General features: G+C 37.6%; 1 protein-coding gene across 5 annotated transcripts in view; it reads right to left on the bottom strand.

Moving 5' to 3' along the window:
- SORCS2 (sortilin related VPS10 domain containing receptor 2) overlaps positions 1-26,154 on the bottom strand; it is a 600,944-nt gene that overhangs the window by 65,155 nt on the left and 509,635 nt on the right. For all 5 annotated transcript variants that reach the window (XM_017828054.1, XM_017828052.1, XM_017828051.1 and 2 more), the window contains exons 9-12: positions 20,939-21,118; positions 15,676-15,822; positions 14,206-14,308; positions 3,288-3,364 (exon numbers count right to left, since the gene is read on the bottom strand). In XM_017828054.1, the coding sequence (XP_017683543.1) occupies positions 3,288-3,364; positions 14,206-14,308; positions 15,676-15,822; positions 20,939-21,118 (507 nt within the window). The remainder of the gene's footprint in view (positions 1-3,287; positions 3,365-14,205; positions 14,309-15,675; positions 15,823-20,938; positions 21,119-26,154) is intronic.

Below are 26,154 nucleotides of genomic sequence, written 5' to 3'. Positions count from 1 at the left end.
AAAATCAGTGGATTTGAGTTTGCTGTTTCCAAGGGGGAAATCCCTACAGTCTGGGTAGACCTGATAATCACCTTTCAACATCTAAAAAGTTATTCAGTGACAGGAAACCACTCCTCTCTAAAGATAAGAAGAAATCACCCTGTAGAATTTGTGAAACTGTAAGAACAAGAGCAAAAGGAACAGTCAGTTTATGTAAAATATTCAGAAAAATCTATGAAGAATGGTGAAACACCATGTAGCCTGAATCTCTTACAGTGAAGGATTAACAAACAGTTCTTGCAGAGATGTTCCTAGTACATTTGATGTTGTCTCAGAGCACATGGTTGAATTACATGATCTTTGACCTTCCCCATAGTTCTATATTCCTATGAACCAATACTGCTATTATTTCAAGAAAGTTTTTAATTAATTCCTTGAACTGCCTTTTCTCCTAAGTCTCATGTTTACTTTTCTGCGTTGCTCTGCTTCTATAGCCACAGACTGCTCCTCTTCTAGTCTGTGAACAGCCCTGCAACATTTTGTGAGCACATGACAAAGGTGCCAGGCACTCACTAATGACAACCACAAAGTCTCCAAGTCAGAAACTTAAACTCAGATGAAGAGTTGTGTCAAAGGATGGGATTTGTTCTGCATTCACCAGCTCACAAGACCTGCAGTTTACTGAATTATTTAAATTCCCATATCACCTGACTGAAGCCTTCTCTCTCTTTGTATGAACGCCAACAGAGAAAGGAAATGTACTGCTGTCATCTGGAAGAAATGTTTGGTCGCGAGCAGTGAGGTCATAAAATACATGCAGTAATCTACTATTTAATTCTGATTGCAAATATTAGGATTGAGCAAGCTCTTTCAAAGGCTTTGAAGTAGTTTTAATTAAAATAAATGGTGTTTTCCATTTTGATTGTCACAAGGAGGGATCAGTTTATGGTTGGTTTTACAGCATGAATAGGCACCTTAGGGTCAAGTTGCAACACACATCATTTACCTGGCTGTCTTACAAATAAAAAGCAGTAAAATACGGATTTGATCCCCTTCACTCTTTTCTTCCTATTTTTAACCCAAGAAAAACTGTAAAACTTTGGCAAATGCTGAAAATAAATTATGAGAGAGATCTCTATGAAGTATTGAAAAACACAGTACCCATTGTAAATCCTGGAACACTTTTGCATTTAAACACCTATTTATCATATTCTAGGTTTCAAGAAGGGATTTGGCATAAAATTTTATCTTTTAAACATCAAAAGACATTCTCATGACAAAAATAACATATTTCTCTTTAAAAGTTACTTTAAAAGCAGAGTATTAATGGCATCCTACAATAGCAATATAAGAAACTGTCTGTATTTTCCTCTTTTAACCCTAAATTCCCCAAGCTCATTAACACTACTGAGAACATTTTCACATTTAAGTGTTCTCAGAAAATAACTAAATTTGATTACAGCTAAACACTAAACCACTATTTTAACTGAAATGAAATTATTTTTTGACATGCTTTAGTCCTTTAAGGGTAGTTTTTTTTCTCTCCTGGATACACATTATAAGTAGAATCCACACCATACTGTGCATTGTTGCCATATATATGGAAAGAAAGTATCCCTGTGAATAGGCATTGCTGAGTGTATTGGGTTTGCATGGCTTTTCTGAGAAGCTGCCTGAAGCTTCCCTATGTCCAAACAGAGCCAACACCAGCCAGCTCCAGGATGGACTTGTCACCAACCAAGGTCAAGCCAGTCGGACAGCAGTAGCACCTCAGGGATCATGTAATTAAGAAGGTGGGGGGAAACTTGCATAACAGCAACTGCAGCAGGAGAGAAGAGTAGAGAATATGTAAGTAAAACAGCCCTCAAGATACCATGTCAGTGCAGGAGGGGAGGAGGTGCTCCAGCTGCCAGAGCAGAGGTTCCCCTAAAGCACATGGTGCAGGCCATGCTCAGGTAGCTCTGCCCCTGCAGCCCATGAAGGTCCATGGTGGGGCAGAGATCCACCTGCAGCCCATAGAGCAGGTGGATGCTTGAAGGAGGCTGTGACCCCATGGGAAGCCTGTGCTGGAGCAGGTTTGTTGGTAAGACTTGTGACCCCACGAGGGATCCACGCTGGAGCAGCCTGCTCCTGACAGACTGCATCCCGTGGAAGGGATCCATGCTGGAGCAGTTCATGAAGAACTACAACCCATGGGAAGGACTCACATTGGAAAAGTTCATAAAGAACTATTTCCTGTGGGATGGACCCCACACTGGAGCAGGGGAAGAGTGTGAGGAGTCTTCCTCATGAGGAGGAATGCACGGTAGAGAAAAAATGTGGTGAACTGACCGCAGACCCTGTTTCCCATCCCCCTGTGCTGCTGGGGGGAGGAGGCAGAGAATCTGTGAATAAAGCTGAGCTGGGAAGAAGGGAGGGGTGGGGGAAAGGTATTTTAAAATTTGCGTTTATTTCTCACTATCCTACTCTGTTATTTATTGGCAATTAAATTAATCTTTCCTGAGTTGAGTCTGTTTTGCCCATGACAGTAATTGGTGACTTATCTCGACCCACAAGGTTTTTTTATATTCTCTCTCACCTGTCCAGCTGAGGAGGGCAGTGATAAAGTGATTTTGATGAGCACCTGGCATTAAGCCAGGGTAAACCCACCACACTGAGACGAGGCAGTTTAGGATACATAATAAATGTGCCATGCTTTAACTGATTCTAGGCAGTGGAAGCAAAAGACATCCAGAATTCAGACAGCATTACCACATCACTGTTCTCTTTTTAATACTTTGGTATTTGTATCCCCTGAATTTATTAAATCATACTAACAGAAATTAAAAGGTTTATTTTTTTTTTTTGAAAATAAGTTTTCACTCAGTTTCAATGAAGAACAAAGTTCATGCTTAAATAACAGTTCTCAGACTATGAAGCTGAAGAATTTCTGCCTTTGTACCTAAGCCTTGTCTTTTAGCTTGGAATATTTGTACTGCAAGATCTAGCCCAAGTCCACTTCATCATTATCATAGGAAGATTATTTAAATTATTAAAAAACTAAACAGACACTATGTTTTTTGCATAAGATACTTTTAAGATCTTTAAGAGGGGATTTGCAAAGACTCAAATTTATCAGGCTGTCAGGTTCCAATGAAATTTGAATATTTTCATCTCTTTAATCTCTTAGTTTCCAAGCAAAATGGAGATAATAATGGCCCCCTCCTTCAAAAGAGTGGGTATCTAAAGATTAGTTAAGCATTATAAAATTCATCACATTTGGTACATTAAAATTATTTCCAGGCTCCTTGATAATTTATGTTTCCTACCTGACGCCACGTGTTCCCACAGTCAGACGTTATGTACATCTCCTCTTTATACTCAACCAGCTGGGACCCCAGGTTACCTGTCACAAAACAGGAGAAAACAAGTGTTGCACCCAAATGAGCAAGAGGATTGGATCTAGTCCTGATGCTAGTTGCAGTAAGACGTTTCCAAGTCAAAGCAAGAACTAAACTCAGGTGATCAGGCTTACTTAATTTCTGGTAGGACCAGCAAAATCCTTTAAAAAAAATATATGTACACTTTCAAAATCTTCTTGGTGGGAGCAATGAGGCTTGATTCAAATACTGAAATGCAGAAGACAAACCAACATTTTAGTTTTTTTGCTGCATGTTGAGAAACTATTATAAAACAACACGTATTTAAGATGTAAGTATGAAATATCCATGAACTCAAAAGCTTTACCTTAACCCTAATCATAGCCTGTAAAAGTATTCATGTTGAACTCAAAATGTTAAAATAAAATATTTTATCTGTAAGACTTGATGAAGTGATAGCAAAATCTAGAATCTGGTCAAATATGTAACACTGAAAAGAGGGGACAGGGCTTTTGAAAAATAGTGAAACTGCAAAAGAATTGAAAGCAGAATGACTTGATTTATCTAAATATTGACTAGGAAGCTACTGAATATTTTGACAAAAAGTACTGAGGAGAATTCAGATTGCTTCAAATCTAACAGAAGTGTTAAACTTGTGGAAGACAATCATAGATGCCGTCCCAAATACTGAGATCACCATCTTTTAACATGCGGTATTTCAAATAGCAAACTATTAAACCACCAGGCAGTTTACAGTGTTCTAGGGGAGAAGCAATCATGGCACATTTCTTCTAAATGCTATTCTCTGGGGGATTTTGACTTAAATATATGGTTTGCATGTTGTTACAGTAGAAATAAGATGAAAGTTACCAGATCCTCTTAAACAGAAGAGGCGGTGAAAGAAAACACTTGAGATTAGGATAGCAGTATGAAATTCCACTTGTGTGTTATATAAATAGCTGATTTTAACCACTAAAACAGATCTGTTTATGCAGAATGTCCTCACTAGCGCTGAAAGGTTCCCAAGAGGAATGACAGTGCTTACTGCCCAAAATACATGTTCTATTTAGACAATCAAGGTTGCATGTGGTCCACTGTTTAGTTGTATAACTCTACATTATTTAACCCCAAATACATCCTGGACAGGATTAAGATATTTATACTGAATCAGGGAATTTATAGGAGTCAGTTATTTTCTTTCAGTTGCATCTGATATTTCAGAAGATGCTGCTGGACCTTCTTGGGCTTCCATTTTTCCAACCCACTTCACTCTCTCATTTATCAAATAATTCAGCAGAGATTTAGTTGGTCATGTCATTTTGAAAAAAAAAAAGACCCTATTCCTGTAGGTAATAAGATTTGACAAGGTCAGTACGACATGGATAAAGGTGTGTGGACTGACCACCTGCTTAAGAACCAAACTCCTATGGACGAAGTAGATTTAGGACCTGTGTGAGATACTGGATCCAAATCTCACTGAATTATTGATATGGGTCGGAACCAACTCACTCTGTGTGTGTGTGTGTGTGTGTGTGTGTGTGTGTGTGTGTGTGTGGAGAAGGGCTGGGCCTAGACCTGCAGGTACATGGTAAGGCCTGCACATAAAGCCTGCTAAGAGCACATGGCAGAGCCAACACGGCTGAGCCCATGCAGAGCACACGGCAGAGATGAGGGCCCCGTAGCCAGCTCTGAGTCAAGGCAGACCTGCTGGCAGCCTGCTCACACCATGCCCCTGGAGCCTATGGTTGGCTACAGCACAATTCACTCTGGCTTGGAAGGCACTGACCGGGTATCCTGCCTGGGAGGGAAAACTGAACTCTATAAATACATGAGACTCCATGTGAGCCTCTTCTTCTCTCCTCTCCTGCAACCTGAACCATGTGAACCATCAGATCTTATCGGTAACTGTTTTTCCTTTCCTCTCTCTCCTTCACTCTTTCTTCTTTCTTTCTTTACTCCTTTAATCTGTTTTCTTCTTTTACCTCTTTTCCTTCTCTTGTGAGTAACTTAAAACCAATGAATTGTGTTTTACTAAAGCTAGTATATTGATTGTTTCCAACAGGTGTTTACTGTGGAAGGGGTCTTTGTGCTGAGTGTTTTAGTGAAATATTTTTTCTTGGTTGTATTTTACTCCTGTAAAACCTTTTGCCAAAATATCTTATTTTTCTCACTAAATTAAAAGAATTTCTCTTAGAGAAGCGTGTGTCACTCTTTCTCTGGATGCTAATTTGAGGTTATAACGAACTACAAGGCTTTTAAAAAGTCTTAAATAAAATGTAACAACTCTGGGCAGCTTATAGCTTAAATATGGATTGTAACAACCTGTAAGAGCAAAAATGTGCCAAAACCAGCTTAGACTCAAAGTGCAGGGATGACCCATATGACTGCTATTGGATGTGACAGCAGTTACTCCAAGTGGGAAGGAAAGGGAAATGGGTAACTCTGGAGTGAATAGCCCCTATTCTTTCCCCACAAACATCTTCCTCTTCAAAAAACAGCCCAGCTCTAATTCAGCACTGGGGCCTGTCTGGCACAGGCTCACCTTCCCAATGCTCTGCCTGCTGAGTTGGTCCAAGCAGCAGGAATGGCAAGGGCGATCACATGGTTCACAGAAGGGTTATTATTTTTGCATAAGGCTATTTAGCTTTTAGAAATGAAGGCCCAGCAATCAAAATGAAACCTCTATGACAGAAGTGACAGAAAGCTACAACCACATCATCAGTGTTAAGGACAAAAGAGCAAAGACCTAACTAAAGGTTAAATTTTTTTTAAAAAACAGATTCAAACTTTGGTTTTATTCTGTCCAGTAGTCCTTGGAATATTATGTTTTTTGTTTACATTCATGTTGCATTCATTTAGGCAGATCTTCTAGTATAAGAGAAAAAAACTCCAACAATGAATCATGATAAAGTCATAGAATCATAAAATCATAGAATATACTCAGTTGGAAGGGACCCACAAGGATCATCGAGTCCAGCTCTTACCCTGCACAGGACCACCTCAAGAGTCACACCATGTGCCTGAGAGCATTGTCCAAATGCTTTTTGAACTCTGTCAGTCTTGGTGCTGTGACCACTGCCCTGGGGAGCCTGCTCCAGTGCCCATCCAGCCTCTGGGTGAAGAATCTTTTTCTAATATCCAATCTAAACCTCCTGTGAATATTACCTAATGAGACAATTTCAAAAGGTAAGCTTCACACATGAATTCAGTTATATTTTCTCTCCAAATACAGTTTTAAGATTAATTTGCTCACCAGAAGGAGATATGAACGAGAAATCACCTTCCCAGGGTTAAAGGAAGGGAAGAGATTTGATTCACTGCTCATACAAAATATATTTCTTTTGCCATTCTTACTTTCCTCTGTATAGTTTTCACTGGTATATGCATCTGCAAATGGGTATATTCTTGTGCTTCTGCAGTTATTCACGGAATGTTTTCTATGGGACAGCTGAGGACAGAAATATTTATTTGCTTGCTAGAATCTAAAGTATTGCTGTCATTCTATACCCTTTTTTGCATAGATATCTTTAATGAATGCAGTGTTAGTTTTGCTCCTGGATAAATGCTGTTTATTCTACCTCTTTTCACCACTTACTAAAATCTACTTGCATGAGTAGGTCTTTATTTCAGGAATTGCTATGGATCTGCACTTTAAAGAGTTCAGTGGTAAATTGGCTTGCTAATGGAAAATTAGTCTGTAAACTAAACAGCGTCAACTTGTGCTTCATTAAAAAGCCTTTTCTATCCAGCTGATACGGTAATGACTGAAATATATTAGCAACAGCGCTGTAATTGCAGCTCTGTCAAAAGACAGACATGAACTTCTCCTAGTTCTGGTTTTACCTTCACTGCCTTTTCTTGATAAATGAGCAAAAGAAGTTGGTGGGCTCATTTATAATTCTATTCTGGCAAACAATTGATGAACAACAGCACTGAGTCTGGGGTACTCCTTTGGGAAAAGGGACTTAAGTGCTGTTTGACCCTCGAAAGCAATCCATCCCTGGGCCAAGGGTGAACATCCAGAAGTGGTGGATGCAGGAGCTTCTGACTGCTAACACAATATTTAATTGTGTCATAAATGAGGGCTGTAATTTTCACGACTTCCAGATTTTCTGGGAGACACAATTATATGACATAATTTTGCAAACTTTATAAAGTCAAGTCTTCGAGCAGATTAAGAAAACCTTTCTGTAAGGAATGATAAAACTTTTCAATGCACTTTGAGTTTGCTCTGTGGGTCCTGCAGAAGATGTCTTGCTGAAAAACAGTGTCAGTGGATTTAGAAAGAAAAAGCACTTGAGGTCAAAAGCACAAAACCTGCAGAACTAGGGAAGACAAGGAGGCTCCTGCAAAGCACAAGGGGCTATTTGCTGTGGGAAGCAGCCCTGCAGCCAAATCTGAGAGGTGACATACAGAAGGAAATTTCCAGGAACACACAGGGATATGTGATGACTTTCTTAAGCAACAGATATCACTGAAAGCTGTTAGCCTGAAAAAGTAGAACTGGAATAAAGAACTAAGTGAACTCTGTACAGCTTTATTAGCAAACTTTTCTATTTAATGTGACACACAAAAGTTATGAGTTTTCTCTATTTTAAGTTACATTGTTTTAACTTTATTTTTTAATACTCTAATAAAAAATAATGTCAACGATGTGGAACATTTTGTACTTTTTGAGATCTAAAATAAAGTGCATAATTTTAGGCTCTAGCTGCCTCACAGTGTGCCATGTTATTGGATAAGCCAGCTAACTAAACAAAGCACATGTAATGACACCCCATAAACCCCTTTACATCAGCCTCAATTCACATCAAATTGAAAAAAAATCCTGACATTAATAACATTGCAAATAAACAAATGCAAAGCCACTGCAGCACTCAAAGTAGAGCTGAGACATTCTGAATGTTTCCATGCCATATCTGAAAATTATGAAACATATTTGTGGTAAGTGTGGCAGCCAATAACACATGTGCACAACTGCCATTGTGATCAAGTGACACAGAAGGGGAGAAACAGGCAAATTATGCTCACCCAAGACTGGAAGGCAACACCTACAACGTTTAAGTACCATTCCCACCCACCAGGTGTTTGGACTCACAAACATCGGTGTCCTTTTTGCCTAGTGAGCAACACCAAAATCTGTGCTTCTTATTACAGCTGTAAATATCTGCAGTAACTCCTCAGGTGTGCCACTACAACATGGAAACCTTTCTATCATTTTAGTAGGTCTGTGTTAGATCTCAAAATTCATCTGGGGTAACAAGTAAATGTAATCTAATACACTGAAGACAACTCACGTTCATACTGAAAAAGTTACTGTGTCTGGAATTGGTGATCAACTGCAGGCATGTGCTGGTTTGGGCTGGGGTAGAATTAATTTTCTTCATAGCAGCTAGTACGGGGCTGTGTTTTGGATTTGTACTGAAGTGGATGATACAGGGATGTTTTTGTCACTTCTGAGCAGTGCTTACACAAAGTCAAGGCCTTTTCTAGTCCTCACTCCACTCCACCAGAGAGCAGTCCAGGGGTGCACAAGATATTGGAAATGGACACAGCCAAGACAGCTGACCTCAACTGACCCAAGGGATATTCCAGGCCATATGTCATCCCATTCAGCAATAAAATGGGGGAGAGGTTGGTGTGGGGGCCACTGCTCAGGAAAAGACTGGGCATCGACTGGTTGGAAGTGAGCAACTGTTTTGATTTGCATCACTTGTCTTTCTTGGGTTTTATTTCTCTCTTTGTTATTTTCCTTCTTATTAAATTATTATTATTTTATTTCAGTTATTAAGCTGTTCTTATCTCAATCCATGAGTTTCCTCACTTTTACCTTTCCCACTGGAGGAGAGAGTGAGCCTGTATGGTGCTTAGTTGCCAGCTGGGCTTAAACCATGACAAGGCTGTATTAGCCAGAGCTATAAAAGGTATCTTTTTAACATCACTTTTGATTTAAATGACCTGAAAACTCCTCTGACACATGACAGAGTGTTTCCCATCCAGCTTCATGAAGTTTTGTTTGTAATACAGAAGCTTCTCAAGTTTGTCTCATACTATATTCTTTTTGTAACTAAATGACAGGGGCAGGAAAGAAGACTCTAGTGTGTGTCTTCTCCAAACCAAGGCCTAGGGGACCATTTACACCTGAATTGTCCTTAAACATTCCCCCAAGGGCTTTTCTCATCAACACAGCCAGGAGACTGTGTTACATGGATTCTTGGCCTGAGTCAGTATGACTGCTGTTATGCTCAGACACCTTGCTGCTTCTATTCAGGAAGCAAAAGGAAATGGCCTGCATTTTTGAGTTTTTTATTAAGGGTGGTCATTTTTCATTTCTGTTACTTGCATTCTTATAAATTTTTTCAAACCTTTCTTTGGGATACAGGAAATTCTCTTTTTCTTTTTACTCCTCCTGAGTAAAGGCTGATTTGAAGTAACTGGGTAAAATCACACGTTCCATCCTTGCAAGGGTGGCAGTCCCAAAAACCAGAACACAGAGGCATTAACTACCGTTTAACATAGTACTCCAAGCTGTCTGAGACTTTGCACATGACAGTTTAGCACAGGGATGTGAAAGAAAGCAACATATTTTAGTGATGACTGATGTCCAGCCAAGCTCTCTAGAAAGGTGGTATAGCTGTGAAAAACATAAAGATTTCAAGAGGGTAATTAAAAATCTTTGCTCAGGCATTTTGGAAGGTTCCTACTGGGTCCAGTGACAGGACCCAAGGGAATGGCCTGAAGTTGTGTCAGGGGAGATTTAGATTGGATATTAGAAAGAGGTTCTTCAGCCAGGGGGTGGTTGGGCACTGGAAAAGGCTCCCCAGGGCAGTGGTCACAGCACCAAGCCTGACAGAGTTCAAGAAGCATTTGGATGATACTCTCAAGCACATGGTGAGACTCATGGGGATGGTCCTGTGCAGGGTTCAGAGCTGGACTCGATGATCCTTGTGGGTCCCTTCCAACTCATCATATTCTGTGATTCTGTGATTCTGTGAAATATAGATTACTTTCATTTACAATTTACCATTAATTTGCATGTTTTAAGTGCTACTTACTGTGTTTACCCATATTTTCGTATGTGACTTTAGACATGCTTACTGCAAGAAGAAATAATCCCCATATGCAACACTTAGATAATCCTTCTAATATGGAAAATCTTTTCCAGTCACTTAAATTTAGCATACATACAGACCTACCAACTCCAAAAAGAGACATGTGTCTTGCCTGGATTATTGGTAATTAATACAGCCATAACATCCCTTCAGGCAATGCACAATAAGCTAAAATTTCATGGTTTGTAAGCTTGTAGTCACAGTGTAGAACAAATATACAATCAAATTGTATTTAAATGTCCCAGACAGATAGTTTTTGCCTGGCAAGCTGAAGATGTGTTCAGCTGAGGAAGTGGGGAATCAGAACTGAGGAACATGTTGATGTGAGAAAAATTCAAAGGAATTGCAGGATATTCACGACAAAATGCACTGGGAAATGCTCAGTCATCTCCCTGTTCCCTCATCCTTTTTTATAGAGGCATCCTAGTATACTACTTTAGGGAAAAATGATAGAAATTCATCACAATGTATTCAATGTATTTGGGCCTGACATGACAAAAAGAAAACAGAACTTTTCTAACACTTCCTCAATTTCTGTGAATGTGCAGAATTTACTCCTTGCTTGATTTGCCATCTGGATAGGAAGCTAAACAGGTAGTTATTGTAAACTAGCACCTGAAAAAGCTATCCTTCTCTAAACATTTTTCATAGAAAAGTCCTTTGCAAGTAAAAATAGTAAAAATTTGCACATGAATTGCAAATTTATAGTAAAAATTTGCACATGAATTGACACACATTTCATAGCTGATGCTGTGAGAAATAGTTGTTGCCAATATTAAGATGCATGATCAAATGTAAATGCAAACTCCTATTACATTTCTTAAAGAGAGCAAAGTGGTTATTTAAAAGAACACTTTTGTATACAGCTATAAAATTTAATATTCTGTCTGCACAATTTATCTATATACATAAGCTAAAAATATGCATTCCTGAGAACTATTCATTCAACTTTAATAGAGTAGAATTTTTATTTGTAAATATGAGTTTAAAAAGATGTAATTTTAAAATCCTATTACTGTATTTTCCCAAACGCTCTAGGTGTTAATGCTGTTCACCATTTAATTTTTTTTTTAATTAAACAATATTCAGTAGTCTCTGAGCTGTGATTTTGAAGCACAGTATTAAAACTGTCCCTAAGTCACAGGTTAGCTCTTCCATTACCACAAGCAGCTGTGCTGCATATGCTTTCTACAAAAAAGCCAAACTCCATGTTAAAGGAATTTTTTTTTTTATTTTTGATTGATAGCCACACTGCTATAATTGAGACAATGAACTTCATGGTTCTCATGGTTAGAATCCATATTTCTAGCTTGTATCCACTTGTTTGCATTACTTGTTTCTCCCCCATGGTTACACTTTCAGGAGAAAAACCCATATTCTTTATTGTCCTTTATTTTTCTCAGCTAATGAGGTTCTTGTAAATATTCTCTATTTCCATCAACTGTCAAGTAGGCCATCTTAGCACCTGCTCACTGGTCCTGAAAATTGATTATCAGAATTGTCCACATTCTTATCAATAAAGTCACTGTACAGTATTTTGACAGAGTATTAGTATTTTCATCTCTCTGTTGGCAATTATTTACCTACATCACCCTCACAATACATTTCCCTTTTTTCAGCACAAGGCACTGATGGTTCCTAGACATGGTGTGATCAGCAGACATTCACAGATCTTTATCACATTCAGTCATTTCCAGAGATGTGCTCTCTCTAAATCTAACATTAAAATTCCAATATGTGTTGTGACCCAAATAATCTGATTTCTGTATGTGCTAAGAACACAGTGCACAAGTGTTGATTTGCATAGGATTATCAGTTTCAAGGGTTGGGCCAAAGGAAATTCCAGGTCACTGTATGTAAAGTACTTCTGATAAGAAGTGTAAGTTTACAAGAATATCAGGTTTGCCAGGTAAGACTGAACATATGCACTGAATCCAGATGACCTGAGCATCCAAATAATGTAAATGCAAGTCAAAATCAGAATTGATTCAGGTCATCTGTTGGCAAGGGGATGCAGTTGCTCTATAAAATTTTTAAGGCTACAAAACCTTCTCTCTGTTTGCAGTTACATGACCTACGAGAAAAAGGATGCACTACTCTCAGGTAAATGTTTCCCAGTTTCACACCATCCATCTCGGGTTTTTAGCCAGCTGCTATGCTATTCCCATTACACTATAGGTTGCTTTGCAACCAAGTCAGATTTAAATATTAGTTCAGTTCCTAATGATATTTGGATGTTATCAAAAACACTCCCTCATAATCACAGGGAGGAAAACAGTTGACAAGTTTACCTACCTGGCACAGTAAGAGACAGACAGTGATAAAATCTCACCCCATTCTAGAAAGGAGTTAAGGGCAAAATATGCTTCTACAACCTGCCCTCCCTAATACTGTCTCAGAGAAGAGTGAACTTAAAAACCTCTACAAATCCCCATCAAAAGATCAGTTCAACACATCAGATTACAGTGCAAGAAGAAACAAAAACAAAATAGGAGTAACAGACTAATTAATTAAATCTCATTGCCTTATTTGCTACTGGAAAGCACTTAGGCACAATATGATGGGGTTAAAATTAAGAACCTACTTTTGGAGTATCTTTGTGTAAAAAGAAGACATCTGAAATGGATGTTATTTTTTGAAACATTTGAATTCATAAAATGTGAACTGAACACATATTAGAAATCTATGTACAAGGGCACTGTATAAATTCTTAGTCTCATTTGTATCAATAAAAACATAGCAGCATTTCACCAGGTAGGTCTGTGTCCAGTAAAATACTTTAAACTCCCTTTACACTAGGGAGAAACTTGAAATCTTCAGGTACATGGAAGTACTGGCAGCTGTCATTCTCTTTAAACACCAAATATGTTCACCTCGATATTCTCAGGAAATTTTCAATTTAATAAACTCTTCATAAGAGACAAGTGTAAGCTAAACCAGAAGCCATTATTCATTAAAAACAGATATATTTTTATGAAAAGAGAATGTGGTATTCCACCTAAACATAATCCATAATACAAGAATAAAATAATACAATTTAAAAAGGCACTTAGAACAGTTAACAATTTGATAATTTTGAAACAAAGAAACAGAAGATTAAATAAAATTAATAGATGGATCACAAGGATACAAAGTAAAACAGAGTTATGCAAATACTTTTCTTGATGAGCTCAACACTGCAATGGAATTTATTTCACTAAATGCCACTTCAAGTGACATGGCTCCATATGTATGCTATAATGCAGAAACCACAACCAGCATTGTTCCCAACACAGAGACACATAGGTCTCTTTCAATTTATCTCTCTTTAGACAGAAAGGAACTAATAAAAATTACAAGACAAATTATCTGTATCTAGGCTTAAAAACAAAGGCTTGGCCAGCATTCGCATCAGTTTTGCTGGGCAATTCATGATGCTGGAGGCCCTGCATGTTACTTCCAGAGAAAAAGAATTCAGGATATGTCCTTCAGCCACCATCACACCTCCACACTGCATTAATAGGGAAGGAGGTACTACAAAGCACAGCAAAGCATAATGTATCCAGGAACTTGTTACAGATCTGCCTGACAAGATACAGTTCTGGGCCTTCAATTAAGTTTTATTTAACTGTTCGATCAAGAGATTCCCTAAAAGATTATTCTGCAGGAAAGCCTTATTTTGGCAACGTTCATAGCACCATATTCTTATAAACCAAAAGTTCTACAAAGAGCCACCACCACATTTTAGGTCTTAAAACATAATGCCATGTAGTTACCTGCCCCCATTATGAGCCCTGGTGCAGTGTCCTTCGTGTGGACTGTTCCCGACACATAGGGATTGTCTGCCCACCGGAGATGGAGGTGAAGGTAGCAATCAGGCTTTTGAGGCAAGAAAAAGACAACAAGTTTTACAAATAATAGCTAACAGTTATGCCCCTTCAACAATGAAAGCCCAGAGAGAGAGCAGCTTCAGCAATGTTTGTCTTCACAGAGAAAAAGAATGGCTGTTTCCCATGGTGCCAAATTCCAGTCTGAAATATCAACTTTCACTTTCTAACAAGAATCTCTGATGATGTCTGTGTAGTGTGCCATTGTTTCAACAAAAAGATTTCCATACTCGAAGAAGTCAGTGCGAAATTATTGTATAAAACCCCCTTCTGACAGAATAATTGCTTAAAAATGCTAACTAACTAACAGCAACAAATATTGCACGTTTGTTGGTCCCAGGTAACCGGTAAAATGATGTTTAAAAACAACTGCTTGGACTGAAAATGTCTTTTTTAGTAAAAAAGTGGTATGAAAAATAGCTTAACGACTTTTGGACACATCATCTCTCCTTCCTAAGCAACTCACTGTTTCTTGCCCTTTGTGCAGTGGCACTCAAAGGTCATATTGTTCACAGCAATTCCAGCCATGAGCTTCACCAGGAGCGGGCTGCCAGCACCGCCTGGGAACCACTGCCACTGCAATCTTTCCACTCATCTCAAAATGATCTGGATCAAGCCCTGCAGACTTGAACCTTGTAGCACAGTCTTGAACTCTTCAAATAGGAACCGGCAGCTCCAGCCTTCCATTTCTGCTATGTGGAGAGGGAACAAAGCTCTGGCAGAGGCAGGACCACAAGCATTTATTTTGCCCACTAATGCAGAGCTTTGAGTACTCAGGAGCAGAAAGTCAGTGAGAAAAATACAAGGTTTTCAGTATAGTTTTGCAAATAACAAAACACTATGGTAGCTGGGACATCTAAACAAACAGAAATAATATTGTCTTACAAAAAGAAAGAACTTTTTGTGCAGGTTATTGGGGTATTTATTTTCAAGCAAGTGTAAGAAGTTCCCTTTAACAGGGAACCTTGATTTAATATGAAAAAAATATGAAAGATGAAAAGAGAAAAATTATTGATAAACTCTATTTAACTCATTATATGACCCTTATATCCAGACACAAATGACTGTTGTCATGATTATTCTGAACTGGGTTGTGTGGTTGACACAAAAAAAAAAGTCCTCTTTGTGTCAAAGTGACCTAAAATACAAAATACAGTGCAGCAGAGAGCCCCGACTACTCAATCTACAAGATGACTGGACTAATAGCCTGTGAAACCACAGCTCATGCAATACAAGTAGATTTGTCTTCTAGTTTGGATGGTAAACTCAGCATAAAGCTCTTGGGCTGTGGGAACTATTGCACATACAGATAATTCTTGTGCACTTTATAGAGAGGATAAACAAAAAAGAACCACTTACAGGTTTGCAGTTTGTTGGTTTGCCATTCATATCAATGTCTGGAGGGTTTAGAAAATCCCAGTCACGGCCTTTGTTGTAGGTTATCAGAGTTGTAACTTTCCCATTAATTTTCTGGTTGGCCAGAAAAACTCCTTTTACACCTCTGACCTGAAGCATACAGGAGAGAAGTTAATATCCAGCACATACACATTTTTTCAACAAGGATTATCCCTGATTAGCTGCTCTTTTGTGGCTCTGAGCTGTATCTCAGGTACTTTCTCCTGAAAACTGAATAGAAAGCTAATGATACCTTAAAAATATAGAAGGAAGGCAAAAAGACAAGAGGAAAGGGAGAAAGGGGGACGGGGAGGACAATTACAAACTGATTTGTATTTCTAAGTCTATTTAAAAAGTATATGCAATTCTCTCAATGTCAGAAGGCTAATCAAATTACATGTAGTTTATAAAGCAAAATACAAAAATCACCATACCATGGCCTTACTGTTAAAATTACAGCTCTGCATTTTTTTTAAATATGGACATCTCTAAAATGCTATTCTACAAATGATGTAAGCAATTTTTAACAGACACCTGACTTTAACACTGAAGTCCTGTGACCCACATCATGTGAATAGCACACAAATAGGTTACAACAACAAAATAGCCTTTAAAATAACACTGAATTAAAAAAAAAAAGTTAAAAAAAAAAAGGTTTACAGACTCACTCTTCCCTTGGGCTGTTATTTTATTTCAAAACAGCTTGTATCAGAAAATTATTACAACTCAAAGTGTCAAAGTTAATGGGGATAATTTTTAGAATCAACCTGACAGTAATTGCACCTTAATATGTTTAGTTCTAGCCCTAACATTTATTTTATTAACATATTAACATATATTCCACCCAAGGGCATGAGATAAGATCTTGTATTAAAATTGAAGGTTTCCTTAAGAGTGCTCTTATTTCCCTTGTGATTACTTATTAGATCTCTTGAATTTTTAAAAAATTCTGGAAATGTATATCAATTCATATACCATTTCCAGTAGAGCTTGCTAATCTCCTTGGGTGCTGACACTTAACAAAATCAAAGCATTCATTACAAATAAATGCACAAGATAGCCAGCTCTTTGAATGATCAGGAATATTTGTCTCCTGATGACATGATGCATTCTTGAACTTTAATTATTTATTTGAAATATTTACTGTTCTCTTTTTTTCCAACTACCAGTTATTAACTCCACTTAACAGAAGTCTACATTCAGGGTGAAGACAAGGCATCCCTACTATTAGGCTACAGATTTGATACTCACTTTTTATAAATATTGGAACTGACCCAAACCTACAGAGAATAAAAATATTCTGCTGGTTACTGTAACAGCTTAGAACTTGGAAAAATATTTAAGTTTATACAACAAAATTTTGCATAGTCATTTTAATGCCCTGCTCTCTCATGATCTCCTTCTTCCTTAAACCCCATGCATGTGTGGTTGGCTTACTTATCCAGGATGCTGGAAGCTCAGAACTACCTCCAAGTCAAACACACCATAAAAGTCAACTACTTAGCAGTGCAGGTGAAAAAGGAAAGGAAGGGAAGAAACGAGGAACCTGCTTTCCTTACTTTAAAAGCATTTTCATCTTGCTGGGGCTTTTTTACATATCCTACCTTTGAGAAACAGCACAGCCATGAAAAGCCTGGCAGTTCAAACATTTACGTGGGAAGGCAGACTTGGGGTAAAATTTCTATGTGTGTCTTTCTTCCAGTGAACACAATATTAAATATTTAAACAATAATTAGGTCAGGGACTGCAGCTGAGGTTTCTCCCTTCATTTGTGGATGGCAAAAACAGTGCTGCATCATGAATATTTTTGTTTCCTCTCTCTCTTTTTCCCCCTCATTCTTGTTTAATGAATATTTAATCATTCAATGTAATCATCAAATGGGAGTCAGGCTAAAATTTTTCTCCATTCCCACTCTCATCTCTAATCTAACCAAGCTCTAGGGTAACTTCTCCTCTCTACAATATGGGACATAAGTGTTTGAATCTATCAAACATTGAAAGGTTACGAAAACATTTCTTCTAGTGTCTCAGTTAACTTCTCTCACTGCTGTTTTAAAAGATAAAAGCTGACCAGCACTTCACAGCAGTTGTATTTTGAATGAAAGGCAAAAACTCTGCTTGAAATAATAAATAGGTTTCAGGCATCTATTTTCTGAGCAAGTTCAGAAGTATGATGTTCAGAGTGGTGCATTAGCCTAAAAACCAATAACTAATATAAAATTATAGCATGTAAAAAATGGCAGCTTTAAAACACCTCACTTCTGCTGTAGCATTTTCTATTTCATTTGTCCTGTGGCCTATGCAAATACACACCTGACTCTTTCTGTAAATATTGTAAATGCTTTATGTCAGATCTACCTTCTGCATTAGATTGTGATCCAAATGCACCCAATTTCTTCTGTACTTTCTACTCCTTGACTCAGTTCCCTAATCTAAAACTGGGAGATTAGTATCTTCCTATGAAGAAGGGAAAAGATTCATATTAACAATAAGATGGTATGGAAAAGAAGACATTTCAACATTGTGCAGTGCTCAGTTACTCTGATGAACACTCCAGCAGCTACTCAAGACAGATAATCACAAGGAAATTCAAAAGCACCTTTCCACTGATTTTCTTTGGACTTTTAGGTCAACTTTCAGAGCACCTATTTTCTACAACACTTTATAAACCTATTTTCTGAGCAGGTTTTTCTGCTGTGACACATTAATCGATTGTTACATTTCTGATTTTACAGCCAAACAATATTCTGTACTAGTTGGTAGCAAGAAGAACAGTTCAGATGGCCCCACAGTGTTTATTAGCAGCAGTTACTGAAATCATAGAATCAACTGGGTTGGAAGGGACCTCCGAGATCTTCAAGTCCGACCCTTGAATGCAGAAATTACTGCTATATAATACATGTTTGTGATTAAAATTTAAATATATATGATTTGTTGTTTGGGGAAAAAAGGCATGAAGAATGTCTACTGCAACTTGTGTAGCTCTTATCTATATGAGGAGTCACAGCAAGAACAAATCTAGAAGTATACATTAGTATGCCCATTCTGCAAATTTGGGGCTGGTTCACATTGGCAACATTAGATATAATTTCAAGGACATGCTCCTTGTATACAGTCACATATTTCAAGGGCATGCTCCTTTTGGTCAGTCAATTAATACTTAACTTTTTTTTGATTAAGTATTTGGGAATTATTCCCCTTTCACACATGCAACATGAAAAGAAATACAGTGCAAAAAAGATAAAGCATATAAAAGAAAATGAATACAGAGAGGCAGACACCTATTAAAGATTTTATAGCAGATGCACAAGTAAAAGATGAAGTGGGGTCAGAAGAGGATAACGAAGATGAACAGTGCAAATTTTAAGGAGAATTATACACTGGTGGAAAGAGAAACTGTCAGCCATTGAGGACAGTCTTTGTTCTGCACTGAAGATTCCTCTTCCCAAGATGGGATACTTGCATTAAAATGCCCAGAAAGAAACCCCAGATTAGATCAAAAAATATCCCATCCTCAAGGACTGCAATATGTGTTCTATTTATTAGCCATTTTATACTGGGTAAATAACCCATACATCATGAGTACTTGATCACATTCTAGTGAACAAGATGAACACTAATTATTTATCATACAAGCTATCTGGAAGCTGTGATCTTTCTTACCATAAGCAAATAAAAGTGTTCTATACTGCAGCTCTATTTCAAAAACAGCTCAAAAAAATTGAATTGTGTGGCTTCATTGTGGCTCCTTCAATTACTCTTTCTCATGTGTAAATTTTCTTTTTCATGTAGCCCTACAAATTGATCAAGCACACACAATAATCTAGAATCACATTATCTAATATGCCTTCAGTAACATTTGGAAATTATGAAATAATCAGCGTAACTGAATTAAGTTAATAACTTTTGTAGACAAAAGGGCAGCCAGGGGGAGCATCTCTGTACAACTTATCTGAAATTGCATGCTACAGGTGATGCAAGGAGTAGAGATTGCACCTGGCTGCCTTTCAGCTTTGCATCCCACAGAAGTGAGCAGGAGTAAAAGGCTGCAAACTAATGCTGTCAATAAATCACTCTGTGGGAATGTGGCTACACACCATGCGTAGCTTCACTCATTAGGAAGCCTCATTTCTAAAAAAGGTAGAGCCTAGAAAATAATCATTGGTAATGAGAAACCTGTTAGTTTTACTACAGATATTTAGAAACAAAAACCAAAAGAAAGATGGAGGAGATAAGGAAGAAAAAATCACTATCATTTTCTTTCACCAAGAGTCTAATTACAGCTATTTAACAGCTCTGTCAGTGTGTGCCTTGTATCCAGAATTACTACAAACTTTTGCCAAAAAACTTTGGTCATTGTTTTTTTTTGTTTGGTTTGGTTTGGTTTGGTTTTATATTAACACCAGGCAGATTAAAGTGTAATGAGGGACAAACCGGGTCAGATCAAAGCTCCACTAGTTTAATATTCTGATAACAGCCAGTACTATGTGCTACACGAAAGAACAGAACTGGAGCAAATGTACACCCTATTACATTGAAATACGTTACACTGAAATTCCATTCTATCAGCAGGAATGGAGTTGATAACAGTCTTTGGTACCCTTCCAAAAAACTATATTCTTTAGTCTCTTATTTTTACCAAGTGCACTGATGTTAAAATACAAGATAAATTTGTTTACAGAAGAGTTTGTCTCACAGAAAATGCTGTTGGCACAAGACACCTACTGAAAGCAAGTGGATTTGCTGCCCAATATCTAATTTTTTTGGTTCTTTGCCTTTTAGAGCTGACACAACCTAGCACAAGGCTCACAGGATTACTGTGTAAAACCCTACTGGCTAAAGCATGTCCTGCTCTAAACCAGACAATGCATCACTGAGTCACCTAAAAGAAAAAAAGGTGTACACAGGCAGCTGCATAACTTCTGACTTCAATAATAAATTGTGCTGCTGTCTTCACTTTTCAACATCTTAAAAAAAAACAATTTGGATTTGTACATCTATGGAATCTCATCCCAAGAATCTAGTTCTTAGAGTACACAGCACATCAGTAGGTTAAGAGGGAAACATGTAAGTAGTAATGATGTGTTAACAATAAGAAAAAAAATCCAAAAAATCCTAGACTTTTTACATTAAATATAACTGTGAAAATTAATTATAATCATAATCAAAATATTAATAAAAAACTCCTGCAGATAGACTACACACAAGGGAAGAGGTAAAGATCTACCTCCAGGATATCTATCAGGACATTCTCTTCTGGCTGCTTCGTGCTCCGGACGTTCTCCAGCAGGATAGAGTAGTAAACACCTTGTGGGTCAGATTGGTACAGGTTGTATGTGTCTGTCTGGTACCACTCCTGAACAGCCACAAAAACTTGGTTTTCATCTGTACTGATTATTTGTAAATCCTGTAGGAAAATAAGATACAAAAGTACTAATTTTTCCATAATTTCTATTTTACAAACAATAACGGGCAGGAGAAGGGAAACATCTGAACATTTAATAACAATAATCTCCTAATACAATACTAATTAACATGCTATATCCCACCGCTCCAAGGTAGTTCCTCACTGCCTTTTGACTGCAGTGCAAACCAGCCTAGTAAAGACCAAAACTGTGAATGTGCAAAAGTTGAGATCTGCTTTGACTTAAGTGGGAAATGACTTCTTGAAAAGAAGGGAAAAAAAGAAAAGGAAAAAAAGAAGCGAATGACTGAAACAACATAAACACAGCTAATCTATCAAATAATCCTCAGGTATCTAGAGAAATAAGAACTAGATAAAAAGTTGCATAACACAGAGGATCAGATATAATTTACAACAGTTAGACATAGGAAGTAGTGCATATCATGCACACAGCTCATGTGTATTATATATAGCATGTAACAGTAATTTATCTGTCTATGTATATAAAACCACTTAAATATTCAACAGTAATAACATGAGAGTCAATATTCTGCATTCATTACCCAAGAATTTCAGGCATGGATTTTACAACAGCTTGCTTTCAGTTTTTCCAGCTTCTTCACTCCAAACATCTCATACAAAAAAAATGCACAGCTGGGTAAAATAATTTAACACTAATATTAAACAGAAGAAATAAATCAGGAAGTAGCAACACTGTACTAAACTTAGCAAACAGAATAAAAGGATGTGAGTTTGCAACAGAATATGGCAGCATAAGGGCAGATGTTGGAAGGACATAAGAAATAACATCTAGTCACAGAAACTGAAAGCTTGTAAACTCTTTATGACCTTGGTACTTAGCTGGGATACTGTATCCAGTTCTGGTCACCTTATTACTGGAAAAATACTAAGGCAATGGAGTGAATATTAAATAAAGCTACCAAAATGTGAAGAGAATAAGAGTTTGGGATGAATTTGTTTTAAAAAAATAAAATAAAGCAAGAATTCTACTTTGTAGAATTCTAAGAGAGAAATAAAACAAATTCTTAAGAATCCAGTAAGACTGAAGAAAATGTGAGTAACAGAGCAACACTGAATACTCACCAAAGCGTGGCAGTCACACTTTAGGAAACATGCATGATGTGACTGAGGCACTTAGATTAAAAAAATAAATGAATAGAAGTAAAATAATACAATGGAAAGATTTTTAATAAGAGCAGAAGATGGTTATTAAACAGTAATTATGCAATTAAATTTAAAGTACTTTTGCATGTGTGACACATCTCAACACAAAAGAATGTAAGTGAAGTTTTCTATCAATGACAGCTCAATGCTGTTTTTAAAGACTTTCATGTTGAACTATGTACTAAAGTAGATTTTTGTTTAGCATCCCATGAGTAGTTCTCTTTTTTCTTGTACTCAAAAATTACTCAGAAGCAGAAAGTCTGGCAGAATTGCCAGCAAAACACAGCAACTGCTCCCAAAAAGGTTCTTTTAAAAGCATCTTAAATGTACAGAATATTTCATCCCCTGTCTTAAACCAGGACAACATGAAGCTTGGTAGCCCACACTACACCACACCACATTTTGTACTAAATTCACTTCTTCTTTTGCAGTGTAAGGAAAGTTCCCATGACTATCTGATAATAAGGATGGAAATGAAGCAGAATCAAAAAGAATAAAGAAAGAGTTGAGGGGTTTTGTGTGAAAACCTCTAGAAAACCCTTAACCACCTGTGAAGCCAGGAGCTTTCAGCAAAATTATTATCTACATTATTATAATGAAACATTTATGCAGTGCCACAGACAAATGCAAAACTCCAGGGGTGGCAGTGGTTGCAAAGGTGGCTCATGGTGGCAGAGGTGAGAGCTGGGGGACAGGCACAGTTGTGGGTCTCCTCTGCCAGGGTGGGGTAGGGGTAGCCAAGCCATCAGAAGCAAGGTGCAAAGAGCCAAAATGTGTAGTGCACAAGGACAGGAAGATTCATTTTGGGCAGACTGTAGGGGTCAGGTGAAGAAAGGAGGAGTTGGACTGCAGAAGTTTACTGCATCAAATGAGAGTTCACTTTTCTCTTGGCAGTGACTTACCAATAGAGAAGTTTGTCTGCTCAGATTGCTGGATGCCAGCTTTGCTGAGGCAAGACCTTAACAGATCCTGGTTTTAGCAAGTGAAATTGCCCTTGCACTGCCTTGAACTTTGTTCCTTCCATTCAGAATTTACACTTCAGATTTCCAGTTCAGCCTTACAGCTATTTTCCTTTCACAGTGATTTCTTTTCCTTCAAGAAGCAAAGCAGTCCTTCAGTTATACTACCTTGCAACAATCCTGCCCAGCATTTTCTGACATAATCCTCTGGTAAAAGTAATTGACAATCTAAGAAAAACTGCAAATTTCATGCCCAATTCTTAAACTTATGTTTCAAACTCCTGGATGACACAGACTGCTGAAAATCAAGCTAAAACAAAGCTAAATAGTCATGTCAATCTTGTACTATTCCTATACCAAAAGATGAATTTAAAAAGAAGAAGAAGAAATTGATTGACAAATACAGGGGATGAGTTGTCAGTGTGCCAAGTCCAACCCTTCTTCCCATCTACCCACTGGGTAGAACAGATGAGAAGCACATGAAGAGGAGATGTCAGCCAATATTGCTAGACAAAACTTACTGTCACTGAAGAGTTAACTAGAAAGGACATCTGAGAAAAAAAAGAAATACCTTGAGGAGGGAATGCAAGTTTTTATTGCTTTATCTAATTCATGGACACAGATACAACCCCAGGCTGTAACCTCAGCAGATTCTATAAGGAAAGCATTTATTCTTTTATGATTTCACGCTTGGACTACTGCAATTGCCTTCTTGCTGGCCCTCCTGCTTTCTCTCTCCGCATTCTGCAGACTACTCAAAGTCCCACTGATCATCTAATTTTTCTATAATTATACTATTCACACACAATTTATTCAAAGTCATTTATAAAGACCTTCTTTACTGATGTTAGAGATCTTCAGGATTTGAAACGTTCCTTACTGTCTCTATGGAGATTTTTGTTTTTCTCCAGGCTGTATTTTTGTATACATTCAGTGTTTGAGCTCTTGTACTTTCCTTTCATTTCCAAGTTCAAATGAGAGTCCACGCCCTTCCAGATGTCCCAAGGAAGAGTCCTTTTCCCAATTTGCCATAGCAGCCATGTAGTTTCCTCTGTGGTATGCTCATTCCTCCATGGACATCCCTTCTCTCACCTCCACTACTTTACTTTTGTCCTATCAAGTCTGCCATGCCTGCTCTGTTCCATGTTTCACTGGCCCAGCTATCCATGCTCTTGCCATTTGCACTTTTCTCCCTCTCTGTTTTTGCAAAGATCACAACAATAGACTGTGATTCCCAAATACTAGTATTCCCCATCTACTTTATCTCCTCTTCTTAGGTTGTAAGCTTTTGTACAGTTCTGACATGCTACTTAGTAGCTGTATCATTCAAATATTTTTTTTAACCTCTAAGCCCCCAGGAGATTTCTCTGTTCTGTTTACTATGGTGCTTCTTGTGCACCGTATTTTGCAAATTTCTTTGTCACGTTGTTTTCTTCATCCTTCTCTCTTCATTGGGTGATGTTATACCACATTAAGCACAGAAATCTGTATGTTTATCACTAAAAATATGTGAAACAACTTGTAGGTCCAAGGCATTAGACAGACCCAGGGCCAGGGATAGGTCTACCTATAGATGCAACCAAAGAAGCCTGCAAAGTGCTCTAAAATCCACTATCCAATCAAGTTCACAGATCATTTCCCTGTGGTTGGATGAGAGTAGCTGGAAAACAGCCCTTAAATACTGTAAACAACCACCCCGAGAAAAGCGGGACTAAATGTCTTCTAAGTCAACTTGGAGTTAAATTCTGGATATAAACTACATCTAAGGAGATGGAGGTTAGACATGAGAATACCATTGTCTAGTAGGGTCTGGTCATACACACTGAGGAAAAACGTTAAGAGAGGTAAAGTAACTTTCATTCTTAGACTTTTTAAAAACAGATCAGAAAAACATATGCCAGGACTGGTTTAGGCAGATAACCATGCTTTGGTAAAAGACCTTTCAAGATCTTTTCCATGTCTATTGTCTATGATCCTGTGAAAACAGAGGGAAGTAAAACCATACCTTATTGTGATTACTTGAAAAGTTACACATACAATTAGAAATATCATTAAAAGACAGGATTTGGGTTTTTGGGTTTTGGTTTTGAGGGTTTATTTGCTGGTTTGGGCTGGGTTTTTTGTGTTTGTTGTTGTTGTTGGTTGTGGTTTTGTTTTTTAATACAAGAGCTATAATTTCATAACTATGTTAAAGAGAATAAACATTTTCCAGACAAATAACTATTTCAGTTTGATAATGGAATTAAAATTAAGGACAGCTGGAGATCTGTTGAATCAGAATTACTTTTCTATAAAAAATGCTAGATGAATCATGAAAGTGATCAAAGACTGCATATTAAAAATTGGCATGATTAAACAAGGCATCCAGTGACAGGTCATATCACTCCTGCTCTCTCAGGGACTTGTAAGCTGCTATGTCTGTACCTTACATCAGTAGCAGAAAACATAATTAACAAACAAATAAACACAAAGACAGTTTCAAAGTGATACTGAAAATAATTAGATAAATACAGAAGGACAACTTGTGCCAAAAGATGAGCACCACTTCAAAGAAACTTCATATCACATGGGTAGACCTGTTCTGTTAAATAAAATAAATGAGTCTGAGGGTGTACACATGGCATTGAATGAACTGTGTATATTCATCCATGACCTGGAGAACAAGCATCCAAGAACTCTTCCAGCAAGTACAGAGCCACAATCAAATTTTACTTCTAGAAAACACCCATACTGCTTAAGAATTATTTCTTTACTTCTAACATAGAGATACAAACATGATTGGTCTTTCCAAAATTATCTGCTTTTAATGCAGTCAAGTCTGTTTTCACTGAAGGCTGAATGAACACGCAATCAAAAGTCAGTCAAGAAGCCCAAAACCATCAAACAATTAATAGA

Source organism: Lepidothrix coronata, unplaced genomic scaffold, assembly GCF_001604755.1.
Source record: "Lepidothrix coronata isolate B3197 unplaced genomic scaffold, Lepidothrix_coronata-1.0 Scaffold145, whole genome shotgun sequence".
Taxonomy (NCBI): Eukaryota; Metazoa; Chordata; class Aves; order Passeriformes; family Pipridae; genus Lepidothrix; species Lepidothrix coronata.
The sequence above is the reverse complement of the archived record's forward strand: the minus strand, read 5'-3'. Positions and strand labels throughout refer to the sequence as shown.